This window comes from Myotis myotis, unplaced genomic scaffold (genome assembly GCF_014108235.1).
Source record: "Myotis myotis isolate mMyoMyo1 unplaced genomic scaffold, mMyoMyo1.p scaffold_m19_p_12, whole genome shotgun sequence".
NCBI classification, from domain to species: domain Eukaryota; kingdom Metazoa; phylum Chordata; class Mammalia; order Chiroptera; family Vespertilionidae; genus Myotis; species Myotis myotis.
In genome coordinates, this window is record NW_023416316.1 from 36075760 (window position 1) to 36097579 (window position 21820).

Consider the following 21820-nt stretch of genomic DNA (forward strand, 5'->3'; position numbering starts at 1 on the left):
CTTATTTTCCTACTTTCTGTGCAAAGCAACTTTACAGCCACTTCCTATCTGGTTTGAGTGCTAACTTTCAAAGCTGGCAAGGAGATTTTCATTAAAGCGTTCTTATCTCTTTTGTGAAGGTGCCATATTAAACATGTAAAAGAAAACGAACCTTATCTGATGGATGGCCTCCAACTAATAGCCAGGGAACCATTCGGATTTGGCTTTGCAGTGTGTTTTTGTACTTCCATGTGAGCATGGGTGTGCCCGATATTCTGGGAATTTACAATACTTCAAACAAATAAGGAAGTCCTACTGTGAAGACAGACTCAGAAGGAACTGTGAGCCCACAGACAGACCTTGTGCTTCTCCAGCTGCTCTACTTCATTCTGGGCAGCGGTGGGCCTCGGTCCTCAGTGTTCTGGGGTGAAACATCCCTCCCGACCTGAGTGGCGCTCTCTCATTTCCCATGCCATCTTTTTATTTTTCATTTTTATTGATTTCTGAAAGGAAAGGAGAGGAAGAGAGAGATAGAAACATTAGTGATGAGAGAATCATTGATTGGCTGCCTCCTGTAGTCCTCACACTGGGAATCGAGCCCACAACCCGGGCATATGCCCCGACTGGAAATCGAACCGTGACCTTCTGGTTCGTAGGTCGATGCTCAACCACTGAGCCGTGCCAGCTGGGCTCCATGCCATCTTTTAATTTAGGTCCTCCCAAGAATTGGTTGCATAATGGGGCATTTAGATGTTGAATACCTGAATTATTTAAGTGTTCTTGTCACTCTGGTCATCAACAAATAATTGTGGAATCACAGCTGATTTAAAGAGGCAGTATGTCTTATTATATTCCTTGACTATGTGACTGCACTTTGAATGATTAATCCCACTCTGGATAAGCTAAGTCAGTATCATGACTATGTGAGGCACTGCTCTACTGATTGCAGAAGAGATGGCAGTGGCCAAGGGTTAATATTAGGGGTCCATGAACCTCCACTGCCCTCAAACATCTTCCCCATGGGCTGGACCAGAAGGGGCTTCAGATAATGGGTTGCACAATGGGGGAGGAAAGAAGCATGGTTTGTTGTCTGATCTAAAGAGAGTAGATGGGGTGAGGCAGCTTAGATGTCTGGGGACCTTGGGAGAATGGTGACAACCTATATCTTGACAAAGTTTTATAAAATAGCCTCTATTGGTGATATGCTTGGCTTCTGAATGAGTTTAGAAAGAAGTTGAATGCAACCAGATTACTTTGTTCAACTGAAGCTTTGTGAACCCTATTAGAATAATTCCGAAATTATGTTTATTATTATAACTTTTGATTTAAAAATACATTCAAGTGTACCAAATTTAGGAAATACAGAAAAGGATAAGAGAAAAATCGCTGGTATTGCCACCAAACATACTGTATTGTTAATATTACATGTCTGTTCTGTATGCATCAATAGATTTTGAACAGGTATCATTTGTTCATGCTGCTTACTTTCCCTTCTAATATTTGATGAATATATTCTCTTGCTATTAAAATAATTTTTAAAGCATTACTTTGATAGTTGCCTAACATGATGTAGGGCAATCTTAAAATAATACTTTAGTCACTTGCATGGTAAAGGTACATGGTTCTGCTTTCTCCTCCCCCCACTTGCATTGTGGTGAAAACCAAACTTTAATTAAGGGTGGCCTTGTAAAGGTATTAAAGATTTATATCATTATAGAAATAGAAGGCACTTTTGAGTTTTTCTAGTTTGACTATTATTGCACATAAAGGGAGTTATGGCCCATGTGTATGTGACTGTTCAAGGTCGAACATTTTAATGGCAGCAAAGGGACTAGTTTCTCCTGAACCCACAGCTAAACTTGCCCTTTGGCTCAAAACAATCCCCATACTGAAGCACATCTTGGGGTGTCTGGCTCCAAACCCTCACAGCTATCTACATAATTATTTGGGGTGTAATATTTCCTGATTAACCTCATTTCTTTGAATTCCTACTGTGTTCAAGGTCCTGAGATCAAGGACTATTGTTAAATATTTACTGGGGATGGATTGATAATACTTCCTATTTTTGGGTGAGTTTCCCAGGAAACCTATTGAGAATGTCCTACCATTTTTTTCTTCCTTTGATTAGAACAAGGTCTAATGAAGTGAGGGTTATGGTTTTAATCCAGCGCTCCAGTTCGTTCATCCTCTTCCAGCCAACCATTTTGCAATTGTATCATGATACTCATAAAGATGGATCACTGCAGAATTTATAAGAAAACCCAAAAGTACATGTTCTGCTAAAGGCTGACCATCTAGTCCAGGGGTGGGCAAACTTTTTGACTCGAGGGCCACAATGGGTTCTTAAACTGGACTGGAGGGCCGGAACAAAAGCATGGATGGAGTGTTTGTGTGAACTAATACATGTTAACACTGCTGTTGGTGAAGGAGCGGAGGGGAGAGCAAGAGAACCCTCCGCTCTTTCGGCTCCGCGGGCCGGATAGAACAGCCGAACCCGGCCCGCGGGCCGTAGTTTGCCCACGGCTGATCTAGTAGAATCATTCCTTATATAATACTTGATCACGCTTTAAGATTTTCTTATGTATTTTATCTCATTTTTAACCTCAGAAGATAGGTTCTTGGGGAAGTCCAAATAAAGCTGTAAACCACCTCATGTTTCACTTGTTCTGACTTTAAGATCAGTATTCTTTCACCTTTATCACCACTTCTGTTACATCTGTGATCTAAAGTCCTCTGTACGGGGGTAAACTATATTTTTTTCAGTTTCTTTTAAACATCTGTTTGCTTTTTACAAAATAATTATTGAATTTGTTGAATTCAGAATATATAAGCTAGCAAAAAGAAAAAGAGAAAAGCTACTCATCCCACATGCAAAGCTAATTACTTTTAACACTATTGTAAATCTTTTCACCCTATCCTTTCTATACTTTTATAGCATCTTTTTAGCTTTTTTGATGCTGTGTTGCAACCCTCTTCCACTTTTGCCTAGTTTCTCTCCTGTAAAGTCTGAAATATCCCATCATGCCATGCCTCTTGTCTTCTTAATAGATTCCTATGATAGAGTTAACACCTCCTCAAAAACTTTTAATGGCTCCTTATAGGATGCTGAATCAAATCCAAACTCTTGAGCATGTGTTAAGTGGAAAATGAAGAAAACAACAAAGACCAAATATAAGTATATACTTTAAAAGGAGAGGGAATGCATTTAGTAGCAAGCTTTTGTAACTAAGTAGTCTGGTATTTTGGCTAGATATTTGGCAACTCACTAAAGTTTTATAACCCCAGATGAAAATGTTCTAGACTTGATTGTGATAATGGTTACATGAATAAACTGAAGACCATTGAATTGTACATTTTAATTGGGTGAATTGTTGGGTATATTAGTTATGTCTCAAGAAAGCTGTTATTAAAAAAGTGTATTACCATACTTTATAAAATTCCCATTTTTGTTATAGTACAATACAAGTAATAAGTAATGACTTAATCACCTTAGCAATGATATCTATTAAGAAGACTGCACAATCAGGGGACGTTTCCTCACCTATATTCTCAACTGCTGTCTGTGGAATATCTAGAATATTAAGTCGTTCCATTTAATATGTAGTGAATTAAAAGGCTTTGAAAAAAAGTCTTTGGTGAGTAAATATAAGAGAGCCATAGGTAGACAACAGGATATGAAAGTGATTATTCTAGTGTCAGCAGTAGGCTAAAGCATTTGGTTTTTGAAGCCCTGCCTCAACTGTGTGTGTGCGTGCGTGCGTGCGTGTGTGCATGTTTATGTGTATGGTTTTGTAAACGCCTGGAAATATCACTACACTTAGCAAGGCTTAGTGATTCAATATTTCTGTAAAAATAAAAATTTTTTTTTGCAGTTGATTTAATTTCTGCCAACTTCTTTATAGTTCACGTAAGCAAGCACTGTCCAGATGATGCAAGCTTTCATTCGATGCCTTAGTGATTTGTCTATCTTTTTTGTGATGAAATATTTCAGAGAAATGTTGCACATGTAATGGTTTGTTTTTGGTTGTTTTCTCTTTACTCAAACTACCATTATTACACAGCCTCATATGTTATATTTATGTATTAGTAGGTCAGTTTGTAAGAGGTCGCATCAGAGTATATACTAATGTAATTTGGACATTTGTTGGGTCATATGACCTAAAATCAAGACTCAATTCTAAGTGCCTCTTTCCCTTTAACTAATTTTTGTTTCCTGGAACAATTCTGTAGATTGCGTAGTAAGAGGAGAGACTCAGTTTAAATTAAGATGGTAATTAGTTTCACTTCCCCTTTTATCAGCAAATGGTAGAAAGTCATCATATATACAAGCCTTACTAAACATTAATAAACTGCACAGCTGTGCTTTTGCTCTATTTTTACTTCAAGGAGCAGGTCTGGTTGTCTATCCTTTCTTTTTCCCCGCCTGCTGGTTATACGTTTCTAGGTGTGATCCTTCTGAGCAAAGAGAGTGTTGTCTTATTCAGGAAGAAGGCGTATTTTCCATGGACAGCGTACTTAAGAGTAAGGGAAAAGGCCCTTTTTATTTGAGACTCAGGATGGCCATTACTATTTCTAAAAAAACTAGTGCGCAAAAGCGCAAGGGACAGTCTGCTCCATTACCACTCTGTTGCATGCCTGTTATTGTCACTGGCTCAAATGCTAGAGAAACATGGCCATCAGGCAAAATAAATTAGGGTGCAAAATTTAAATTAATGAAACAAATCAGGGAGCAACTCTTTAATTAACCTGGGAATTGTCTTGACATGAATTGGTGGGTGTCCGATGTTGCCCCCGTCTTTGGACAGCACATGTGAATGCCCAAGGTGCATCATTGGTCGCTTTGGACTAACTAGGTCAAATATAAAAGAGCAAGGGCATTTCATAGTCCTCTCCTCAGAGTTCCCTGAGCGTTGAATACAAAGGGGCTTCTTTCTCCCTCTACTGGTAAATGTTCCAGCTTTTTTAAAAAGCTGAATTAAAAATTATTTTTTTATGCTTCTAGAGGAAGTGAGAGCCCAAATGATTTCCTAATGCATCTCTCCATGGTGTGGTTGTTGAATGCTCCCAAATTAGCCTTTTGGAAATGATTAGTTTTAAGATCCTTGCTGGGTGGTATTCATGCTAATAATGAGATCCTCAGCAGGTACTATGTTTTATGTTCAACATCTAAATTTCCTCCCAAGAGAGGATTTAAAATATGTGAACACTGCATAGGGTTGGCTTGCTTGTATGTGTTTGTGTTTTCAATTGTGCTCTTTCTCTTCCTTTCCCAAAAGGGAAACGTTCCTCTAAGTTGAGTTTTCATTTTAATGAACTCTCAGATGCTACAGGAACAGTGAACTTCTAAAAATCTCTTCTACCCAGCGGATTCACTAACTCTTGTTTTCCATGATATTGTCCCTCCTCAAGATCCTGTCACAGTTTTATGCTTACTAGGCAGACATGGAACCATGTACATGTCCTTCTTGGTATTCCTCATGTCACTGTTTGAAATATTGGGGTGATATTGACTCAAAAAGCACGCTGTGTTCTGCAGTTCAAATGCCCATGTACTTGGTGAGACAGCCCAGATCACAGCTTCTCTTAATTGGAGCAGCACTTGCTCCATCCTTCCAGCACCTTAATTCCTCTACCTCAAAAGATAATTATTTTTAGAGGCGCAAATAAAGAAGCCACATGAGTAAAAACAAAAATAAAATAAAAATCTTGACATATTAACTTTGAAAGAAGACTAATACAGCTTTCACTCAACTCATTTGAAGTAGTGTTTGAGTACAGAGTAAATAATAGGTAAAAAGTCCCCCCCCCCGCCCCCGCCAGCCCTCGTTTTGTGAGAGATACAGTGAATGGTTTTTAATGCTGTACAACATTCAAAGAAGGAAAATACTAATAAAATCCAAAAGCTGCAGGAAACCCTTGAGCAGTTCACTCATCTTCAGCCAAGTGACAGTGTGCAGAACTCTGTCCTTGGTGTGGCTGGCTTCAGAGTCCCCTCATATCTGCTGTCCCTTTCCATGCCACTCACCTGCCTATAGATCATCTCCTGATGAACATCAAATGAGGTTGAAAATGGCATTTCAGATCTACCCTGGGCTTTTTCCTCCACTATAAATTTCATTTGTTGCTTTCCCATAGGGAGGGCCCCATTAGCCCCTCCATCCAGGGGGAGTATTTATTGGTTTACTGAGGCCTTCAGAGTGCTTTCCAAAGTGCATCCCCTCATATCCCACCCAGTGCATTTATAAAATAGCAGCTTATGATGATGTGTAACTGAAAAATCTGGAATGCTTACATTCATGCTTTTTATTATGTGAAATAATCAATGTTAAAAAAAATCTGGGGGTGGATTTTTATTCTGAAGAGTTCTTCTTAAAATGTTGTTATTATGATATTGTTATGCATTCCAAATAATATATCAAGTCCCGGTTTTCTCTAAGGGTGCGTGTAGAAATGTTGCCGTTTATAAATATAAATAATTAGGGGTGTGTGTGTGTGTGTGTGTGTGTGTGTGTGTGTGTGTGTAACTGAGAGGCTAAAATGTTTCATATCTTTTTTATATAAGGAGCTCTATTTCATAGGAAATGAAATTAGAGCCCCAGTTTTGCAGACTGCACTGACTCATCTATTAGCATACGGATTTCATTCATGGCTATGTCCTTGCTTTTATTGGAGGCCTGGAGAATGTAGGACACAAGTTGTATCTTCTATTTCATGTGGATGTGTATCTTCCACATCAATGCAGGGGACCTTGTAGATATACAAAAAGTGCTTCTGGTTGGAATGAATAAGCATTGCAAAGTGAATGACCTTCTCTAAGAATCTAGGACCTCCATCAGTCTAGCTAGCTACTCAAGCCAAAAATCTAGGAGTTATCCCTATATCATCTCCTCCCCTTCCACCCACTTCCCATTCATCTCCAGACTAGATTCTGAATCATTCCATTTTCTCCATCATGTCTCCTGTCATTCTGGTCCAAACTACCATTATCTTTTGTTTGGATTGCTGAACTACCCTATTAGCTTGTCCTTACAATACATTCTTTACTTGGCGTAAATCAAGCCATTTTAATTCCCTGGTTGAAATTCTCCAAAGCTGTTTAGTGCTCTTAGAATAAAACTTAAGCTGGTTCCTGAAATACTACACCCCATATGATTTAGCCTCTGTAGCTAAGGCTCCCACACTATCACCTACCTCTTTCCCCACCACTGATCCACCTTGGCCACTTGGCTCTCTTGTACCTCCAACATGCCAGCCAAATTTACCCCCACTTTGATCTCTGTGTCAGCTGGTTCACTGCCTGGAATGCTATTTCCTTCTAATTTTCCTGTGGCTAGATTTTGAATATTCAGGTATTGGCATAAATGCACCTTCTTAGAAAGGCTTGCCCTGGCTTCCCAAGTAAACATAGCTATGTCACTCTAGATCTTATCCTTTCACTTTTTAAAAAAATATACTTTTTATTGATTTCAGAGAAGAAGAGAGAGGGAGAGATAGAAACATCAATGATGAGAGAGAATCATTGATTGGCTGCCTCTTGCACAACCACACACTAGGGATCGAGCCCGCAATCTGGGCCTGTGCCCTTGACTGGAATCGAACCCGGGACCCTCCAGTCTGCAGGCCAACGCTCTATCCACTGAAGCAAACCAGCTAGGGCATCCTTTCATTTTTTTAATGCATAGCATTCATCTCCTGATATTTTATTATTCATCTATCTATTTACCTAATGTCATCTGCTTCAGATACTTACATATTACCTTTGTGAAAGTAAGGACTATGTGTCCTGTATTTTATGCCTACAGCAGCGATTTTTCAACAGGTATGCCACAAGAATTTTTAAAACATGCAGTGCCCAACTGTGTAGTCAGGGGCACTAATCTCTTTTCCCTTAGATGGTCAAATAAAAAAATGACAAGAGCCAACACAATAATAGCCGTCTGGGGTGAATGAATCAAAATTATACCTATTTTTTTGTCAGCTTGGCAAAAACATTTTTTGGTGTGCTGCAGAATTTTAGTAATTAGTTTATGTGTGCCATGAGATGAAAAAGGTTGTCTAGCATGGAGTATACACCAAATAAAACTGAATAAACAATTGAAGCTGAAAATCTCCAAACACTATGGCTTTAAGTATTGAACTACTGGAGATAATTATCTCAGTTATTTTGGTGAGTTAGAGTCAGGGCTGAGACTAGGGTAAGGTACTACTAAGGTATTTGCCATGGATACAGTATTTAATGCAGCTTGTCAGAGGCTAGAATGGTACAGTACTGGTATTGATCCTTCCTGTGTTTATTTAAAATTGTGATATTTTGTTCATCATGGATTATTTTGGCATTAATTTTTATTTTTTGAAGATATTCTATTGAAATATGGTTGCTCTTAAATAGCATTATTAAAAATAAATATATACAATACTATTTCTCTTGACTACATTTTTGCCCTGCCCCCCAAACCTGGTATTCTCTCATTTTCCCACTTGATTTTGCATTGTGAGTTATAGCTAGTATTTATTGAGTACTTACATGTACCAGACACTGTGCTTCACTTGATTATGTCACTGAAAACTCACAGCAGAGCTGCAAAGTAGGTAGGAGTATTGCTTTGCAAGGCAGGTAACTTACCCAAGGCCACAGGGCTGTGAAGGGACCGAACCAGGATAGGCAGCATATGCAGAATGTGTCATGTGGGTAGAAATAGACTTACAAGTGGGACTGAGAAGAGAATCTATAATAATAAAAGCATAATATGCTAATTAGACCGGACATCCTTCTGGACGAAGCTGGGGCTGTGAGGGAAGCCCGGGTCCCGGATGCCAGAGGGAAGCCAGTGCCAGCTGCCGGGAGAAGGAAGGCTACTCCTGCACGAATTTTGTGCATCGGGCCTCTAGTCTTTAATATTCTGGCTTATTTTCTCTACTGTTTTGCAGAGGGCTTTAAATGTGCAATGAGTAAAGGAAAGTTTGATCTGCTAGCCTGGTAGGGACGTTGAGGAAGAGGCAACAGAAGGAATATCGGTGAGCTGCTTTTGGAGAGTTGGTTCCATATATTTTATTGATCACCATTTGGGAGCCCAGTAGGGGATATGAAAAACCACGTGTTTGGATCAAACACTCCATAGCTTTAAAGTGTAGAATGATTTTGGGGGGAAAAAGTTTTGGGGGATTAAAAATATTACTGCACACCATACATAAAAATATAGAAGATTAGTTCAGTGTAAAACATATATTCATAAAAGGTAAAATAAAATATATCTGTGGGCCTTTTTTAGAAACATAAACCAATTAAATCACAAAGGAAAGCACAGATGAATTAATACAAATTTTAAATTTATGTACCAAATTTTGTCAATAGATGAAAAGAAAATGACAAGTTGGGGAGATATTTTAAAAGAAATATTTTTATTGATTTGAGAGAGGAAGGGAGAGGGAGAGAGATAGAAACATTAATTATGAGAGAGAATCATTGACTGGCTGCCTCCTGCATGCCCCCTACCGGGGATCGAGCCCGCAATCCCGGCATGTGCACTTGATAGGAATTGAACCCAGGACCCTTCAGTCCACTGGCTGACCCTCTGTCCACTGAGCCAAACCGGGTAGGGCTTGGGGAGGTATTTGTAACCAAGGATTAATTTTTTTAAAAAAACTTAATTGTTCTAAGAGATCAATAAGAAAGACACTGAGTCCTCCCCCCCCCCCCAAAAAAAAAGAAAGGCAAGTTCATAGAAGAAATACAAGTGACTAAGTAGGAAACATGTTTCATAAATAAAGATGTAAATTAAAACAAAGATTTATTTTTGTCTCCCAAATTATAGGTATTAAAAAAGTCTAGTGTTGGTTTTAAAAAAAGGGAGGGGTTAAGAAGAATCTTGATGTGTGTGTCAGTGGCACATACTCTATGACGGGTCAGAGCTTTTATAACTTGTTCACTTAATTGCATTTCTATGATGTTCTTATAAGAAAGTAGAAATTCAGGTCAAGATTTTTCTTTAGGGATGTTTATCACAATTTTTTGAGACACCTTTAGGATTGCCTTTCAGACGATCATTATTAACCATTTCTGAAGAATAATTAGTATCTTGGGATAATTGTCACAATATGTTGAGTGAAAAATAACAACATAGCATTATTTCAGTTTTAGAACAAGAACAGAAAAAGTACATTTACCTAGAAAAGGAGACAGGAAAGAAATATATTAAAATATTTAAATTTTAGCAATTTTATAAATTCTGGTTTTCTGAATTTTCTATAATAAATAATTATAACTTTTATGAGTTGGAGAAGTGTTTTATAAAAAGAAAGTTGTGAGGACCGAAGATTAGAAGTTCTGCACAGACAGGAGACCTTGGTAGAGTCTAGTCTAGCCGTGGGCAAACTACGGCCCGTTTGAAATGAATAAAACTAAAAAAAAAAAAGACCGTACCCTTTTATGTAATGATGTTTACTTTGAATTTATATTAGTTCACACAAACACTCCATCCATGCTTTTGTTCTGGCCCTCCGGTCCAGTTTAAGAACCCATTGTGGCCCTCGAGTCAAAAAGTTTGCCCACCCCTGGTCTAGTCCATCCTCTTCCTAATTAGTTTTCAACCAGCAGAATCCTGGAACAAGTCACTTCCCCCTCCTTGTAAAGTAAGTGAGTTCAGGACTTCTTAGATTTCTTCTCTGAAACACACCCAGAGGCAGAAGCGAGTGAACATTCACTGGAGAAGAAAAGGATGGGGGGAGGTTGGGCAGGTTGGCTCAAAGTCAGCCCCTTGAAAAGTTGTAGCATGAAAATTTATGTAAACTTCCTATTCTTCTCCAAACTATACTGATGTTAGTTTTTAATTTTTAAAAATTGAGATATAATTATTATACCATAAAATTCACCATTTTAAAGTGTACATTTTAATGGCTTTTAGTAAATTCAGAAGATTGTAGAACCAGTGGATGCTGGTTTTTAACACACAGATATTTGCCATGGATATTCCATGATACAATGGATTTTCCAAGAAAATGCTCTTCCACCTTTGAGTCGCCTTGGAAGCATTATCAGGTACTTTCCCAGGAGGATTTTACCCCTTGGAGACATCCAGGACTAGATAATTTTCCAGATATTTTTAACAAAGTGCATTTTCAACGCATCTTGCTTCTCATTCCCTTGAAAACAACTTAACTGGGTAAGTTGTTATTAATAGTCCTGGTTACTATAACTAACCTACCCATCTATTCAGTTTCCGCTCACAGTTGGTGAGACTAAATTCAGTTAATTTCTATGCTTTTTTAAAAAACTACTACTTTCTGCCAGAAGCATGCTGGGGATAAAGGGGTAAGTATTCCCCATCCTGGCCCTCAAAGGACAGACTTTAAAGGAGAGGAAGTTATGGTGGCTTTGGTATTAGAGCCACTCAGTTTGAGGTTCAGGGTTCCAATTTTAAGTGGAAGAAAATACACAGAAGGTAGAATACATGTATTTCAGAGTATATAGCCTGGAACATGGACAACACATGGATTGTATTTTGGCTCAGTGTTACTAAATCATTTTTATCTCAGTACTGTTAATTTTTTTCAGGTGTGGGTTGATGGTGTGCTTGTGGGTTGAAAAGTTCTCATTGAAAAATGTGGTTCTTCCATACCCAAGTTTATGTGGAAGTAGCCCAAGTTCAGCTTTGGTGGCGCTGAGATTCCATATTTTAAACTATTGGCCTAAACTAGTGGACCTTAAAAGTACAGTATTTGAGTTATAATTGAGCTCTATGAAACTTGGGTTTGTTCTTCGCTGTTCTGTCTCTGGGTGCTGGCCAATCCAGAGGGCAGGGCAGGGTCATTTGGCCCGAGCCTTCATTAATTAAAGGCTACAGATGTAGACTTCTGATGGTTTGATAGTATCGCCAAATACAGTCATCAGAGGCACTGGCAGGATAAAACAAATATATTCATTGTACAACTTTAAATACCACAGTGTTTATAACTCCATTTTGGAATTTCTTCTTTTTCGTGGGAGCCTAGAAGAAGGGGCGGTGGTGAGGTGTACTTTCTGCCTTTCTTTCAGGATAAAGAAATGGACCATGAGGACCCTTGAAGGTCCTGACAGTGCAATGTTCAGTAACTATTTTCCAGGACCCTATTGGAAAGTAGGGACACCAGCATTCTTCAGAGCAATGACGCTAGTAACTGACATGCTTGGGGCATTGACCAATTCTACATGGATTGTGTTTCACAGATCTTTTGTGGTCCAAGAAGCCAACTGAAGTAGGAGAGAAGGGACCAATGAGTCCATGATAGCTTTCAACAATAAATAATAATTCGTTGTCATTAAGAAGTTAATGTATTACCGAATTTAAAGCTGTCATTCAGATAGGGTGTGGAATAAGGAAAACTGACCTGCCTTTACCGATTAATTGGACAGAATTATTTACAGATTACATTGTGCAAATGGGCAGAATAGTCAGTGAAAAGTTGAGATGCTTAGTATGAGCGAGATACATGGAGTAAGTATGGATTTGTGGCCCAGGCTGTATGTGGAAATCCTCTTGTGTTGAAAAGCCTAAAATGGAAGCATCAGATTGTGTGTGAGAGTGTGTATGACTAGTAGGCTGTATTCTAACAGCTTACAAAGGGATGCACTCCATAGTAGGATATTAAATTCACATTTGATGTTTGTTCTGATGGAAGAGCATGTGAAGTGAACTGTGGATTGCTCTCTGTGCTTTATCTTGATCCAATGGATAGGGAAGGGAAGAAAGTATCCCTCAAAGCCAATTACACATGCTGGATGAAGTGGCTTTTTAAATAGCTTGAGTCTTAAATAGTCTCATTTCTGGGTGTTTTGAGGAGCTGGGATAAGAGAAGGCAGAGTACTTGCCTAAAGCTACAAGTGACTTTTCTGGGGAAAAATCTTCAGCCACATATATAGAGACCACTGAAGGAGAGAAGCAGGAGTTTTGTGGGACTCACACCCTTGTCTGTGTTGATATGCTTGTTAAAGTTACTAATTTGATGGGAGATTTAGTCAAATTAGCAAAAATGAGACACATCCCCACACATATACACACATTTTATGTCAGGCTCCTTGCTAGATTTTATTTTATAAGTGTCTTTGAAAATAGAAAAATTTTTATTTCTTTAGATAGGTCAAGAGTTATTTGTGCCTTGTGCTGTGAAAAGAGATTAGCCGCCACTGCATTCATGAAGCAGTCTACTGGTGGGAAAGTTGGCTTTCTCTCATTTGGAGTTAAGTAATTGTGAAGTCTCTCATTATACTTTCATGTGGCCTTAGAAAATAACATAATTTTATATAATTTGGGAATAGCTGGGGCTTTTTATTGTACCAAACATTTTCTTCATACTAATCCTGAGTAGATTGTTAAAATGCCCATTTCAGACCCCTGAGAATATTGTATGAGTCTATAAAAATAGGAGAAGTACACACTCTTTGGGTTATACATTTGCTAGGAACAAGTCATTTGTTTCCATGCCAAAACTCTTTGCAGAACAATGAAGCTGAGTTTTTTGCTTGGTTGATAGTTTAGTTCATATACTGTCTTTTGGATTAAATCCAACTATTTTAGTTGACTACTTTTATCATTCTGCCTACAACATTTGGGTAACACAGATTTTCTTCTAAGTGAAGCTTCGGCTTCACTTTGAATTTGCTGCGTCTACATAATTAAATCAAAGTGTGAACATTAAGTTCATGAGTGAAATTTACCTGGGAGGGATGGCCAGTCAATTGAAATATGGCACCAAGATTCAAAATGGGTCCCCATTAATAAAGTAGTATTCAGAAATTCAAAATTAGTTTACATGGATAAAGGTGAGGTACAGTCAAAGAAGCAGTAGAAGTTAATTATCCTGAATTTGTGGCAGCTGTGAACAGTTGGCCCTTGAATAACTTGGGTGTTTAGGGGCGCTGACCTTCCACGCAGAACTACAGCTTCCCCTCCACACAAGCAGACTCCCAACCCTGCAGCTGACTTTTGAACACTGGGGGTTTGAACTGCTCCCTTATAAGTGGAGTTCAAACCCATGTTGTTCAAGGGTCAACTGTAGTGACAAACCCAAACTAGGCAACTGAAGGCTGGGTTTGAGCCCTCATGCTGGCCGCTACTAGCCATGTGATCTCAGCCATGATGCCTTACCTCTACAAGGTCTTTTCCTTTGCATGGGATAAGGATAATAAAGACATCTACCTTACAGGTGCCTGAGAGGATAAAATGACTGTGTATTTTAGAGTGCTTGGCAAAACATAAAGGATTGAACACAAATTGCTTTCAGTTTCCTTTACAAGGGAGGGGATATTCAGGAGGAGGAGACCACTGTTGCCCCTGTCTACATTGGAGATTGGACATAGACAGAGGGGTGAAAAGAAGGAGGGTACACATGCATGTTCTGGGGGACAGGTACTGGATTTATCAGTACTTTGGGGGAGAGTCAGGAGTCTGGATTCTTATTTGGGGTCTATCATTTCTCCATTGTGATTGCCCTTCAGAAGAGTGTTAAGTGCCCAGCTGGTGTGGCTCAGTGGCTGAGCATCAACCCATGAACCAGGAGGTCACGGTTCAATTCCTAGTGGGGCACATGCTATGGTTGCAGGCTATATCCCCAGTAGAGTGGGTGCAGGAGGCAGCTGATTGATGATTTTCTCTCATCATTGATGTTTCTATCTCTCCCTCTACCTTCTTCTCTCTGAAATAAATAAAAAAATGAACAAAATACACCCCCCCCCCCAACACAAACAAACAAACAGAAGAATGTTAAGAGTGTAACTAGAAGCAAGTGCTTTCTAAATAAGATTTATTGAGAAAGGGCAGAGGAAGAAGAGGGTACCCTCCGTTTCCTTGCCATCCCGCTCCTTCTTATTAAGCTGCTTCGTCTTTCTTTTTGGTATGTACCACTCAGGTCCCAGCAGAAGACATATGGCTGCTCCAGCTGGGGGACTAAAGAGAGTTTTGTACAGGGACTCTTTATAAAGGTGTGGGCCAGGTAGATAAGCAGTGAGGGTTAGTGCAGTAACCAGGGCCCCACAATAGCTGGGCAAGGGGAGGGTATAGGTACAGGAACATGGAGAGGGCCACCCAGCTGGGGCTGGAGCCTTTTGGAGGGGACACAGCATACCTGTGGTGCTCTTACAGGGAGGGAGCTGGGGGAATAAATGCCCCATTCTCATTCTCCTGTTCCCTGGTCTCCTCCTGGTGTCTCCCATGGACTAAATCCAAGTGGAAGACTGAGGACAAGAGAGCTGTTATGAAATCCTTCTTGGTCTGCCTCCTGGGGCACCAAGCAAGAAGAGGAAAATGAAGAGAGGGACTCTGGGTGTGTCTGGGGCAAGAGGAAATTATCTTACTTTGGAGTTGATTTTTGGATTCTTTTTTCGTAACCTCTTAATTCCTTCCCATTCATTGACTGATCCCACATTCTTAGGAGACTGCATGCAGGACACTGCGTTAGTGTGCTGCCCAGGGGCTTAGTGACTAGGTCCAGAGAGTTGCCATGTGTAGACTGCTCTTGCATGACGTAAGTGAAACACTAGCCAAGGTAGTTTGTGCTTCATCTGCTCTCTTGTTTTTATTATTTTGTTTTTGGAGGATGAATATACAACAACTTCTTGGATAGCCAGGAGGGAGGCCTTGTTGTCTGATTCTCTTTCCTTTTCTTCTCATACCATTAGCTTCACACATGAAGATTTCTTATTATTGTTGTGGGGAAAAAAACGGCAGAGATTCTGATTTCATGGTTATGTCTTTAGTTGGGCTCTCAGAGCAAGCCTCTGCGATGGGGATAATACACAAAGAAGCAATCTAGTTTTTCTCCCCTACATCCTTTGTATTGCTTGGGAAAGTAAAGGTACCGTTTTCCTTCTATAACATGTTGATTGATCATGAGAAACAATTTCACAGCTTTATTTCCATTAGAGATGCTACTTGTTAGATACTCCCCTCCCCCCAATATTCATGGTTGGAATTATACTCAGTGCCCCTGCCCCCCGAAATCAGTATATTTGGTGCCCAGAAAAATCTTCATTCCTATCTGTTTACTGTGCTCTCTATATACCCTGTTTTCAAGTAAGAGAAAGTGTCTAGAAAAGGTTAGGCATTTTTCTCTTGTCACCCTCTGAGCAGCTTTTGTGTAAGAGCATTGTCATTTCCAAGACCAAATCCTGGCCCAAGCAAACAGCCTCCTGGAAGCTGTTCAGCTATTCCCTAGGGAAGAGCTTTATCAAGTGTTTATTCTGTTCCGAAGATGCTGTTTTCATTGTGTTTCTTAGAAGATACGTGGTTATAAATCACTATCAAAATTCATGCTGAGTGGCCTCCAATGGGGTGACAGTTGTTGTTTTCTAAGCTCCTCTGCCTCTGAAATGAACTCTCATTCTCAGATTTGGCTAAGTGTTCACCATGGGTGGCATGTCCACCCCGTGATGCCGCTCTGCTCTCCTGTGATGTTCCTCTGAGCAGGCGGTTGGGGAATGTCAAGTCCCAGCAGGCATTTCTGGTTTAGTGTCTGGGAGACTGTGGGGAGGTATCATGGTCTGATGAGCTTCTGTTGTCTATCTTTCAGGGACTGGAGAGAGTGGCAAGAGTACGTTCATCAAGCAGATGAGAATCATCCACGGGTCGGGATACTCTGATGAAGACAAAAGGGGCTTCACCAAGCTGGTGTATCAGAACATCTTCACGGCCATGCAGGCTATGATCAGAGCCATGGACACGCTCAAGATCCCCTACAAGTACGAGCACAATAAGGTAGGCGTGCTGCCCATGGGAACCACTGGCCAAGCCATTCGCTTCTGGGATGCCTGATGGGCTTTTGAAGTGTACATTTTTTTTTTTTTTTTTGTCTCATCTAGTTGGGTCTTTTAGTAGTTCAATAGTTGTTTTAAAATATTTTTTCCTAAAATCTTTAAAGTCACACCTATAAAAAATTAGAGTTGTGTTCTTAGCAATATCAATGAAAGGCTTATTTGGATGTTTGACGATAAATATGTGGAGGTTTAAAATGTAGGGGCACACATCCCATTGAGAAGACAGTTTGGAAGTTCAAGACAAACTGACCAAAGTGAGAGAATTCAGAGAAGAGGCGTCTTGCTTCAACCTCCCACTCTTTGTGCTTCCTTGAAAAAAGAATGAAAATAGCTTATGACCATTTTGTCTGGTTTAATTTTGGACTTTGTGACTTCCTTTCAGTAATACCACAGGCTTAATTTTATTTCAAAATAGGTCCATCTATCACTTCCAATAACCTTTCAAACATGTTCCTCTGCAATAGTGTTAAAGTCATGGAAACTTCTAAAATCATTTGACAAAGGGTTAGGAAGAAGAAATAGAAATTTGCAGCTTTTTAGAAAACAAACAAGCTTTTCCAATATTCAGCATTAGCTCTTAATTAAAATAGAAAACCAAGTTTATATTTGGGTGAAAACAAATGCTGTCCTTGCTCACCCTCCAGATATTATAGATACATGATTCCAAACAAGGTGGGTGCGTCTGCTGGTGGCTCCAGGTGTGAGTGACACTGCCGTTGCCCCTCGAAAAGCTCTCAGCTGCCTGCGGTTACACCAGGGAGGACATCTGTGCAGAGGCCCCCAGGCCAAGGGAAGGGAAGTCTACTTGGAATTTGTAGAAATGCTTTACAGTCTGTTTTCTTCCATTCAGTGCTTCCAATGACGTACACAGTTTTATTCCTTAGGGCTTTTATCTTATAATAAGCTGGTAAAATCTCACCTCTTTTGACAAAACACTACATTTGCACCAACAGTTATTTTAGTGTCTTCAATCAGAACTTCCATTCTCTCAGTATTCTTTATAATCTACTCTTGAGGATATTTCCATATATCAGGACCAATAGGTAATAGCAAGGAGTTGGCATGCCCAGTGTGACTCATAACTAGATTTAACTCATAAAAATGAATTATCGGCTAAATAAAGCAATTTTGTATACCTTCACTTCTGTTACCATCTTGAAGTTTCTAACTATATAGATCATCTTGAAATCAGACATTTCTGTTTCTTGGGTGGTTCCTTGAAATTAACGGACTGTTTCTTGTCTAATGATATCCTCACACTTTTTTTTTTTTTTATGGCAATAAGAAAGTCTCTCCACAAATAACAGAGAGACCCTCACAAATGATCCTTCCTGCTGCTATTCTCAATAGTGAAAGGATCTGGGCAGCTTTGTGGGCCTGGGACTGGGGCACCTGAACCAGATGAGACTGCCTGCATATCTAAGTATCAATTTAAACCGATCAAGGTTCCCCTCTCCCTACCACCACCACTAACGAAATCTCATGTAATGCATTTCTGAAGCAGGCAATATTCTAGTTTTGTTGCAGTTGTGAGACAGTTCTGTTGAAGGAAATTTTCTTAATGCCAGTGACTTTTCCAAACTATAGTTGGTGGATAGTATGATGAATGTGGGCTGAGTTATCACATGTGTGGTGTGATTGATGTGTGGCAACAGATACATGTTACCAATTTACACCTTATCATAGTCTCCATAAATTATACCAAAAAAAAAACACAGCTTCTTTCTTGGATGCTCCAGAGCAGGGGTCCTCAAACTTTTTAAACAGGGGGCCAGTTCACTGTCCCTCTGACCGTTGGAGGGCCGGACTATAGCTTAAAAAAAAACTATGAACAAATTCCTATGCACACTGCGGCAGCAAAAACACCCGGCCGGCCGGATAAATGTTTTTGGCGGGCCGCATGTGGCCCGTGGGCCGTAGTTTGAGGACCCCTGCTCCAGAGAATCCTTTAGGACCTTGCCTTGATGTTAGATTTTCATATAAAGATCATTTATTGTACGGTCACGTAGAAGTAGAAAGTGGAATAGAATTTATGCCTTCTTCATGTAACATATTGAAGAATACTTAACAGTGTGTGTTATTTGAGCTCTTTGTGTCAATTCTAGTTAAGTAGCCTTTACTGTGTTGAATATCATTCAGTTATAATCAATACCCTAAAAATTATGTTAATATGATTTTTCTCAAATATCATAATTATCCTGTGAAATCTAACCATGTCTCTTGGTTACTTAACACACTTTCTAAAAAAGTGACATTAGTGTGTGCTGACTTCTGAATTAAACATTCTTTAATATGTTTAATCCCTTTTAAGTCATAATGTAAGTTATTTTCACGTTTGTTCCATCTTCACTACAGCATCTGTATTCTAACGCATCACACTCTCCTTGCTTCATCCATTAATTTCCTGAGCTCTGCCCACTCCTTGACTTTGTTAATACTTGTTCAGGAATTATGTTCTCTCCTTCCTGTCCCACCCAGCTGCAGCTTCCTCCTAGAGTTCTCTACTCCCCACTCCCATAGCACTAAGTAATCCCACCCTCCTTTAGCAGAGCCTCTAGTGGAGTATTTATAATTGTCTAGCTTGTATTATTTATGACAATTTGGTATTGATCTGATTTCCTGACTAGACTCAACTAAGCTCCTTGAAAATAAATGTATGCCAGTTTCATCTTGGTATTCTTCATTGTCCCTGGCATTGTGTCTTATACACAGTAGAGGCTCAAAGCATTCCTTGTTTTATGAATAGCTAAATCATTTGTAAGCTTCCACAACTGGAAATCTTTTCTGCTTCCAGTGTGGCTGAGATGATTATTCATATAAACAAATAGCTGTCAAAATTGTTGATCTGCGTAAGAGAAGAGATGCAATGTGCTGTCAGAAATAGGCAGAAATTCACAATTCAGGAAGAGGCAAGGGAATTGCTGAGGGAAGGGCCCACAGGAGAAGAGGATGGCTGAAGTGAATGTGCAGAATTCTTCTAGAGGAGAACTGGAAAATAAGAACCAAAGTATGGTATAGGGTATGCTTGTGAAAGGTTTTGAATCCAGACTAAGAAACCTGAGTTTTAGTTTCTCGTGTTCATGATACTTATTTAAGAATAACACTTTATGTTTTCGTCTGAATTTTCTACAGAAGTTTTTGGTTACAATATGATATGTTTTATATCTTATAAATAGTTTAAAGGATTTAATGTGCGTTTAATTAGCAATTAATGGGAAGCAGTGCCTTGTGATTTATATTATTTTGTGACATTAAAGCTATAAAATAAATAACCATTTCATTTTTTAAAAAGCTTCTTTGCACCACCTGCCACATTGGCCATAATCTGTGTTAGTAGCAGAAATAAAAATAAAGACTTTCCAGAATTGGCCAGCCTAACTTTATACTTGCTCCTGAGTTCACATATTTTATAAGGCAAAGCATAACTTACAAATGATATGGCCTATTCTTAAACTGGAAAACTACTCAAGTTTTTTTTTTTTTTTGCTGTGGAAATGGTTCTGGTTATGGAATGCACACCAGAATATTGGAATTTATTTTGCTCCTGTGTGTTACTAGATTGAATGAAGTGTCCCTCTGGTTAGGTGAGGGTAGCGGGGAGTGGGAGGGATGGGGGGTACTAGGCAGTAGCTACTCCCTCCCCCCCGCCCTCCATAGCACTAAGTAATCCCACCCCTCTATCCTGTCCTTGGACTTTCTTTGCCAAACAAATGTTTATAGGTGAGCTGCTTGGACTCAGCCCATGTGAGGGACTTCACTGTGAGCTAGGGTTTGTTTCTTCCATAATGGCACTTTGCTGTTTCCCTAAACACAACTGTTGATAGCTGATGTTGAAAGGGATTAAGTATTTGTTGCTTAGTCAAATCAAAAGTTACATTTAAGGCTCTGCTAGGCGGAAGGCATTGGACTGTGATATTACTGCATCATTCCTATTACATTTTTATTTTCTTATATAGATGTACTTTTTTTTATTATTCTTTGCTGCTGAAATCAACTCTTAATAAGAAGGAAGAGATGAACAATTTCTGAGCTTACCTGGCTGAGAACTGTCTGGAAGGTCTACATGGGGAAGGAGCAGCTCATTAGGTTCTGCCCCTGGATTTTTATGTCCTTACTGTCTGTACCTGGCGGTTGGCATGCTTCCTGCATTGCCTGATCCTTTGCACATGCGTGTGCCTTTTTTTCCCAGTCAGATCGCAGATTAACTGTTTTTCTAATTTGTCTCTCCTCCACAACATGCTGCAAATGTGGTAGGAGTTTTTGTTCATGGAGTGGGTTACTTCAGATACAGATCCTGGAGTCCCTTTATCGTCGCCTCATGCTTTCTGTGAACTGTGAAATGAAGGCATTCTTATGCCAATTTCAAAGCATCAACAGGCTGCAGCTCCCTTTGCCAGTGCCAGAAAGAGAAAAGCATCTGATGCAGTGCTTCTTCAAGGAGTCCTGCTCATGTTGGGTGGGCAGCGTCACCTCTTCTGTTCTAGTTTCCACGTTTGGACTCATGTCCACGGTTTCTGTGGCACCTAGGCTGCCGCTGCCTTCGACTCCCCGACCAGCAGGGCACAGGCCCCACACCGTGTGTCCTTTTTCTCTTGGTCCAAAGGCCAGGAGGATAGGTTGCTACAGTACCTGTGTCCTCTGTGAACCCTTCTAAGAAAGGACTTGTCACAGGGGAAGAACCTTGTTAAACACAGTTACAGCTTTCTGAATTTTCTCTACTTCCCACATACTAAGCACATACTAAAAGCAGAAGTTAATCAGTATATGTTTCAATCTATTCCTCTGAAGAGTTGTACCAATTAAGGTTCTCTGCTCACACGCAATAGAAGCCAGCACTGGCTAACTGAAGCAGAACTTGTGGGACTAGGAAGAGAAACCAAAGGACTAGCTCTTGGAAACCAGGGCAGGTTTGAGGAACTCATATGTGAGACGGATGAACTCTGACCCTTTTTAATCCTCTTTCACTCCACTCAAGATACAAATTCCCAGGAAAACTTGCCTGATTGGGCTGGGCAAGCCTGGGCAATTTGATTGACAGCCTCTGAGGAAAATGCGGTT

The 21820-nt window shown here is 39.8% G+C and overlaps 1 protein-coding gene across 1 annotated transcript in view; it reads left to right on the forward strand.

Annotated features, from left to right (window-relative positions):
- Positions 1–21820, forward strand: part of GNAQ (G protein subunit alpha q) — a 263117-nt gene that overhangs the window by 79527 nt on the left and 161770 nt on the right. Inside the window, exon 2 of the mRNA XM_036330776.1 lies at positions 16519–16703. Within this exon, the coding sequence (XP_036186669.1) occupies positions 16519–16703 (185 nt within the window). The remainder of the gene's footprint in view (positions 1–16518; positions 16704–21820) is intronic.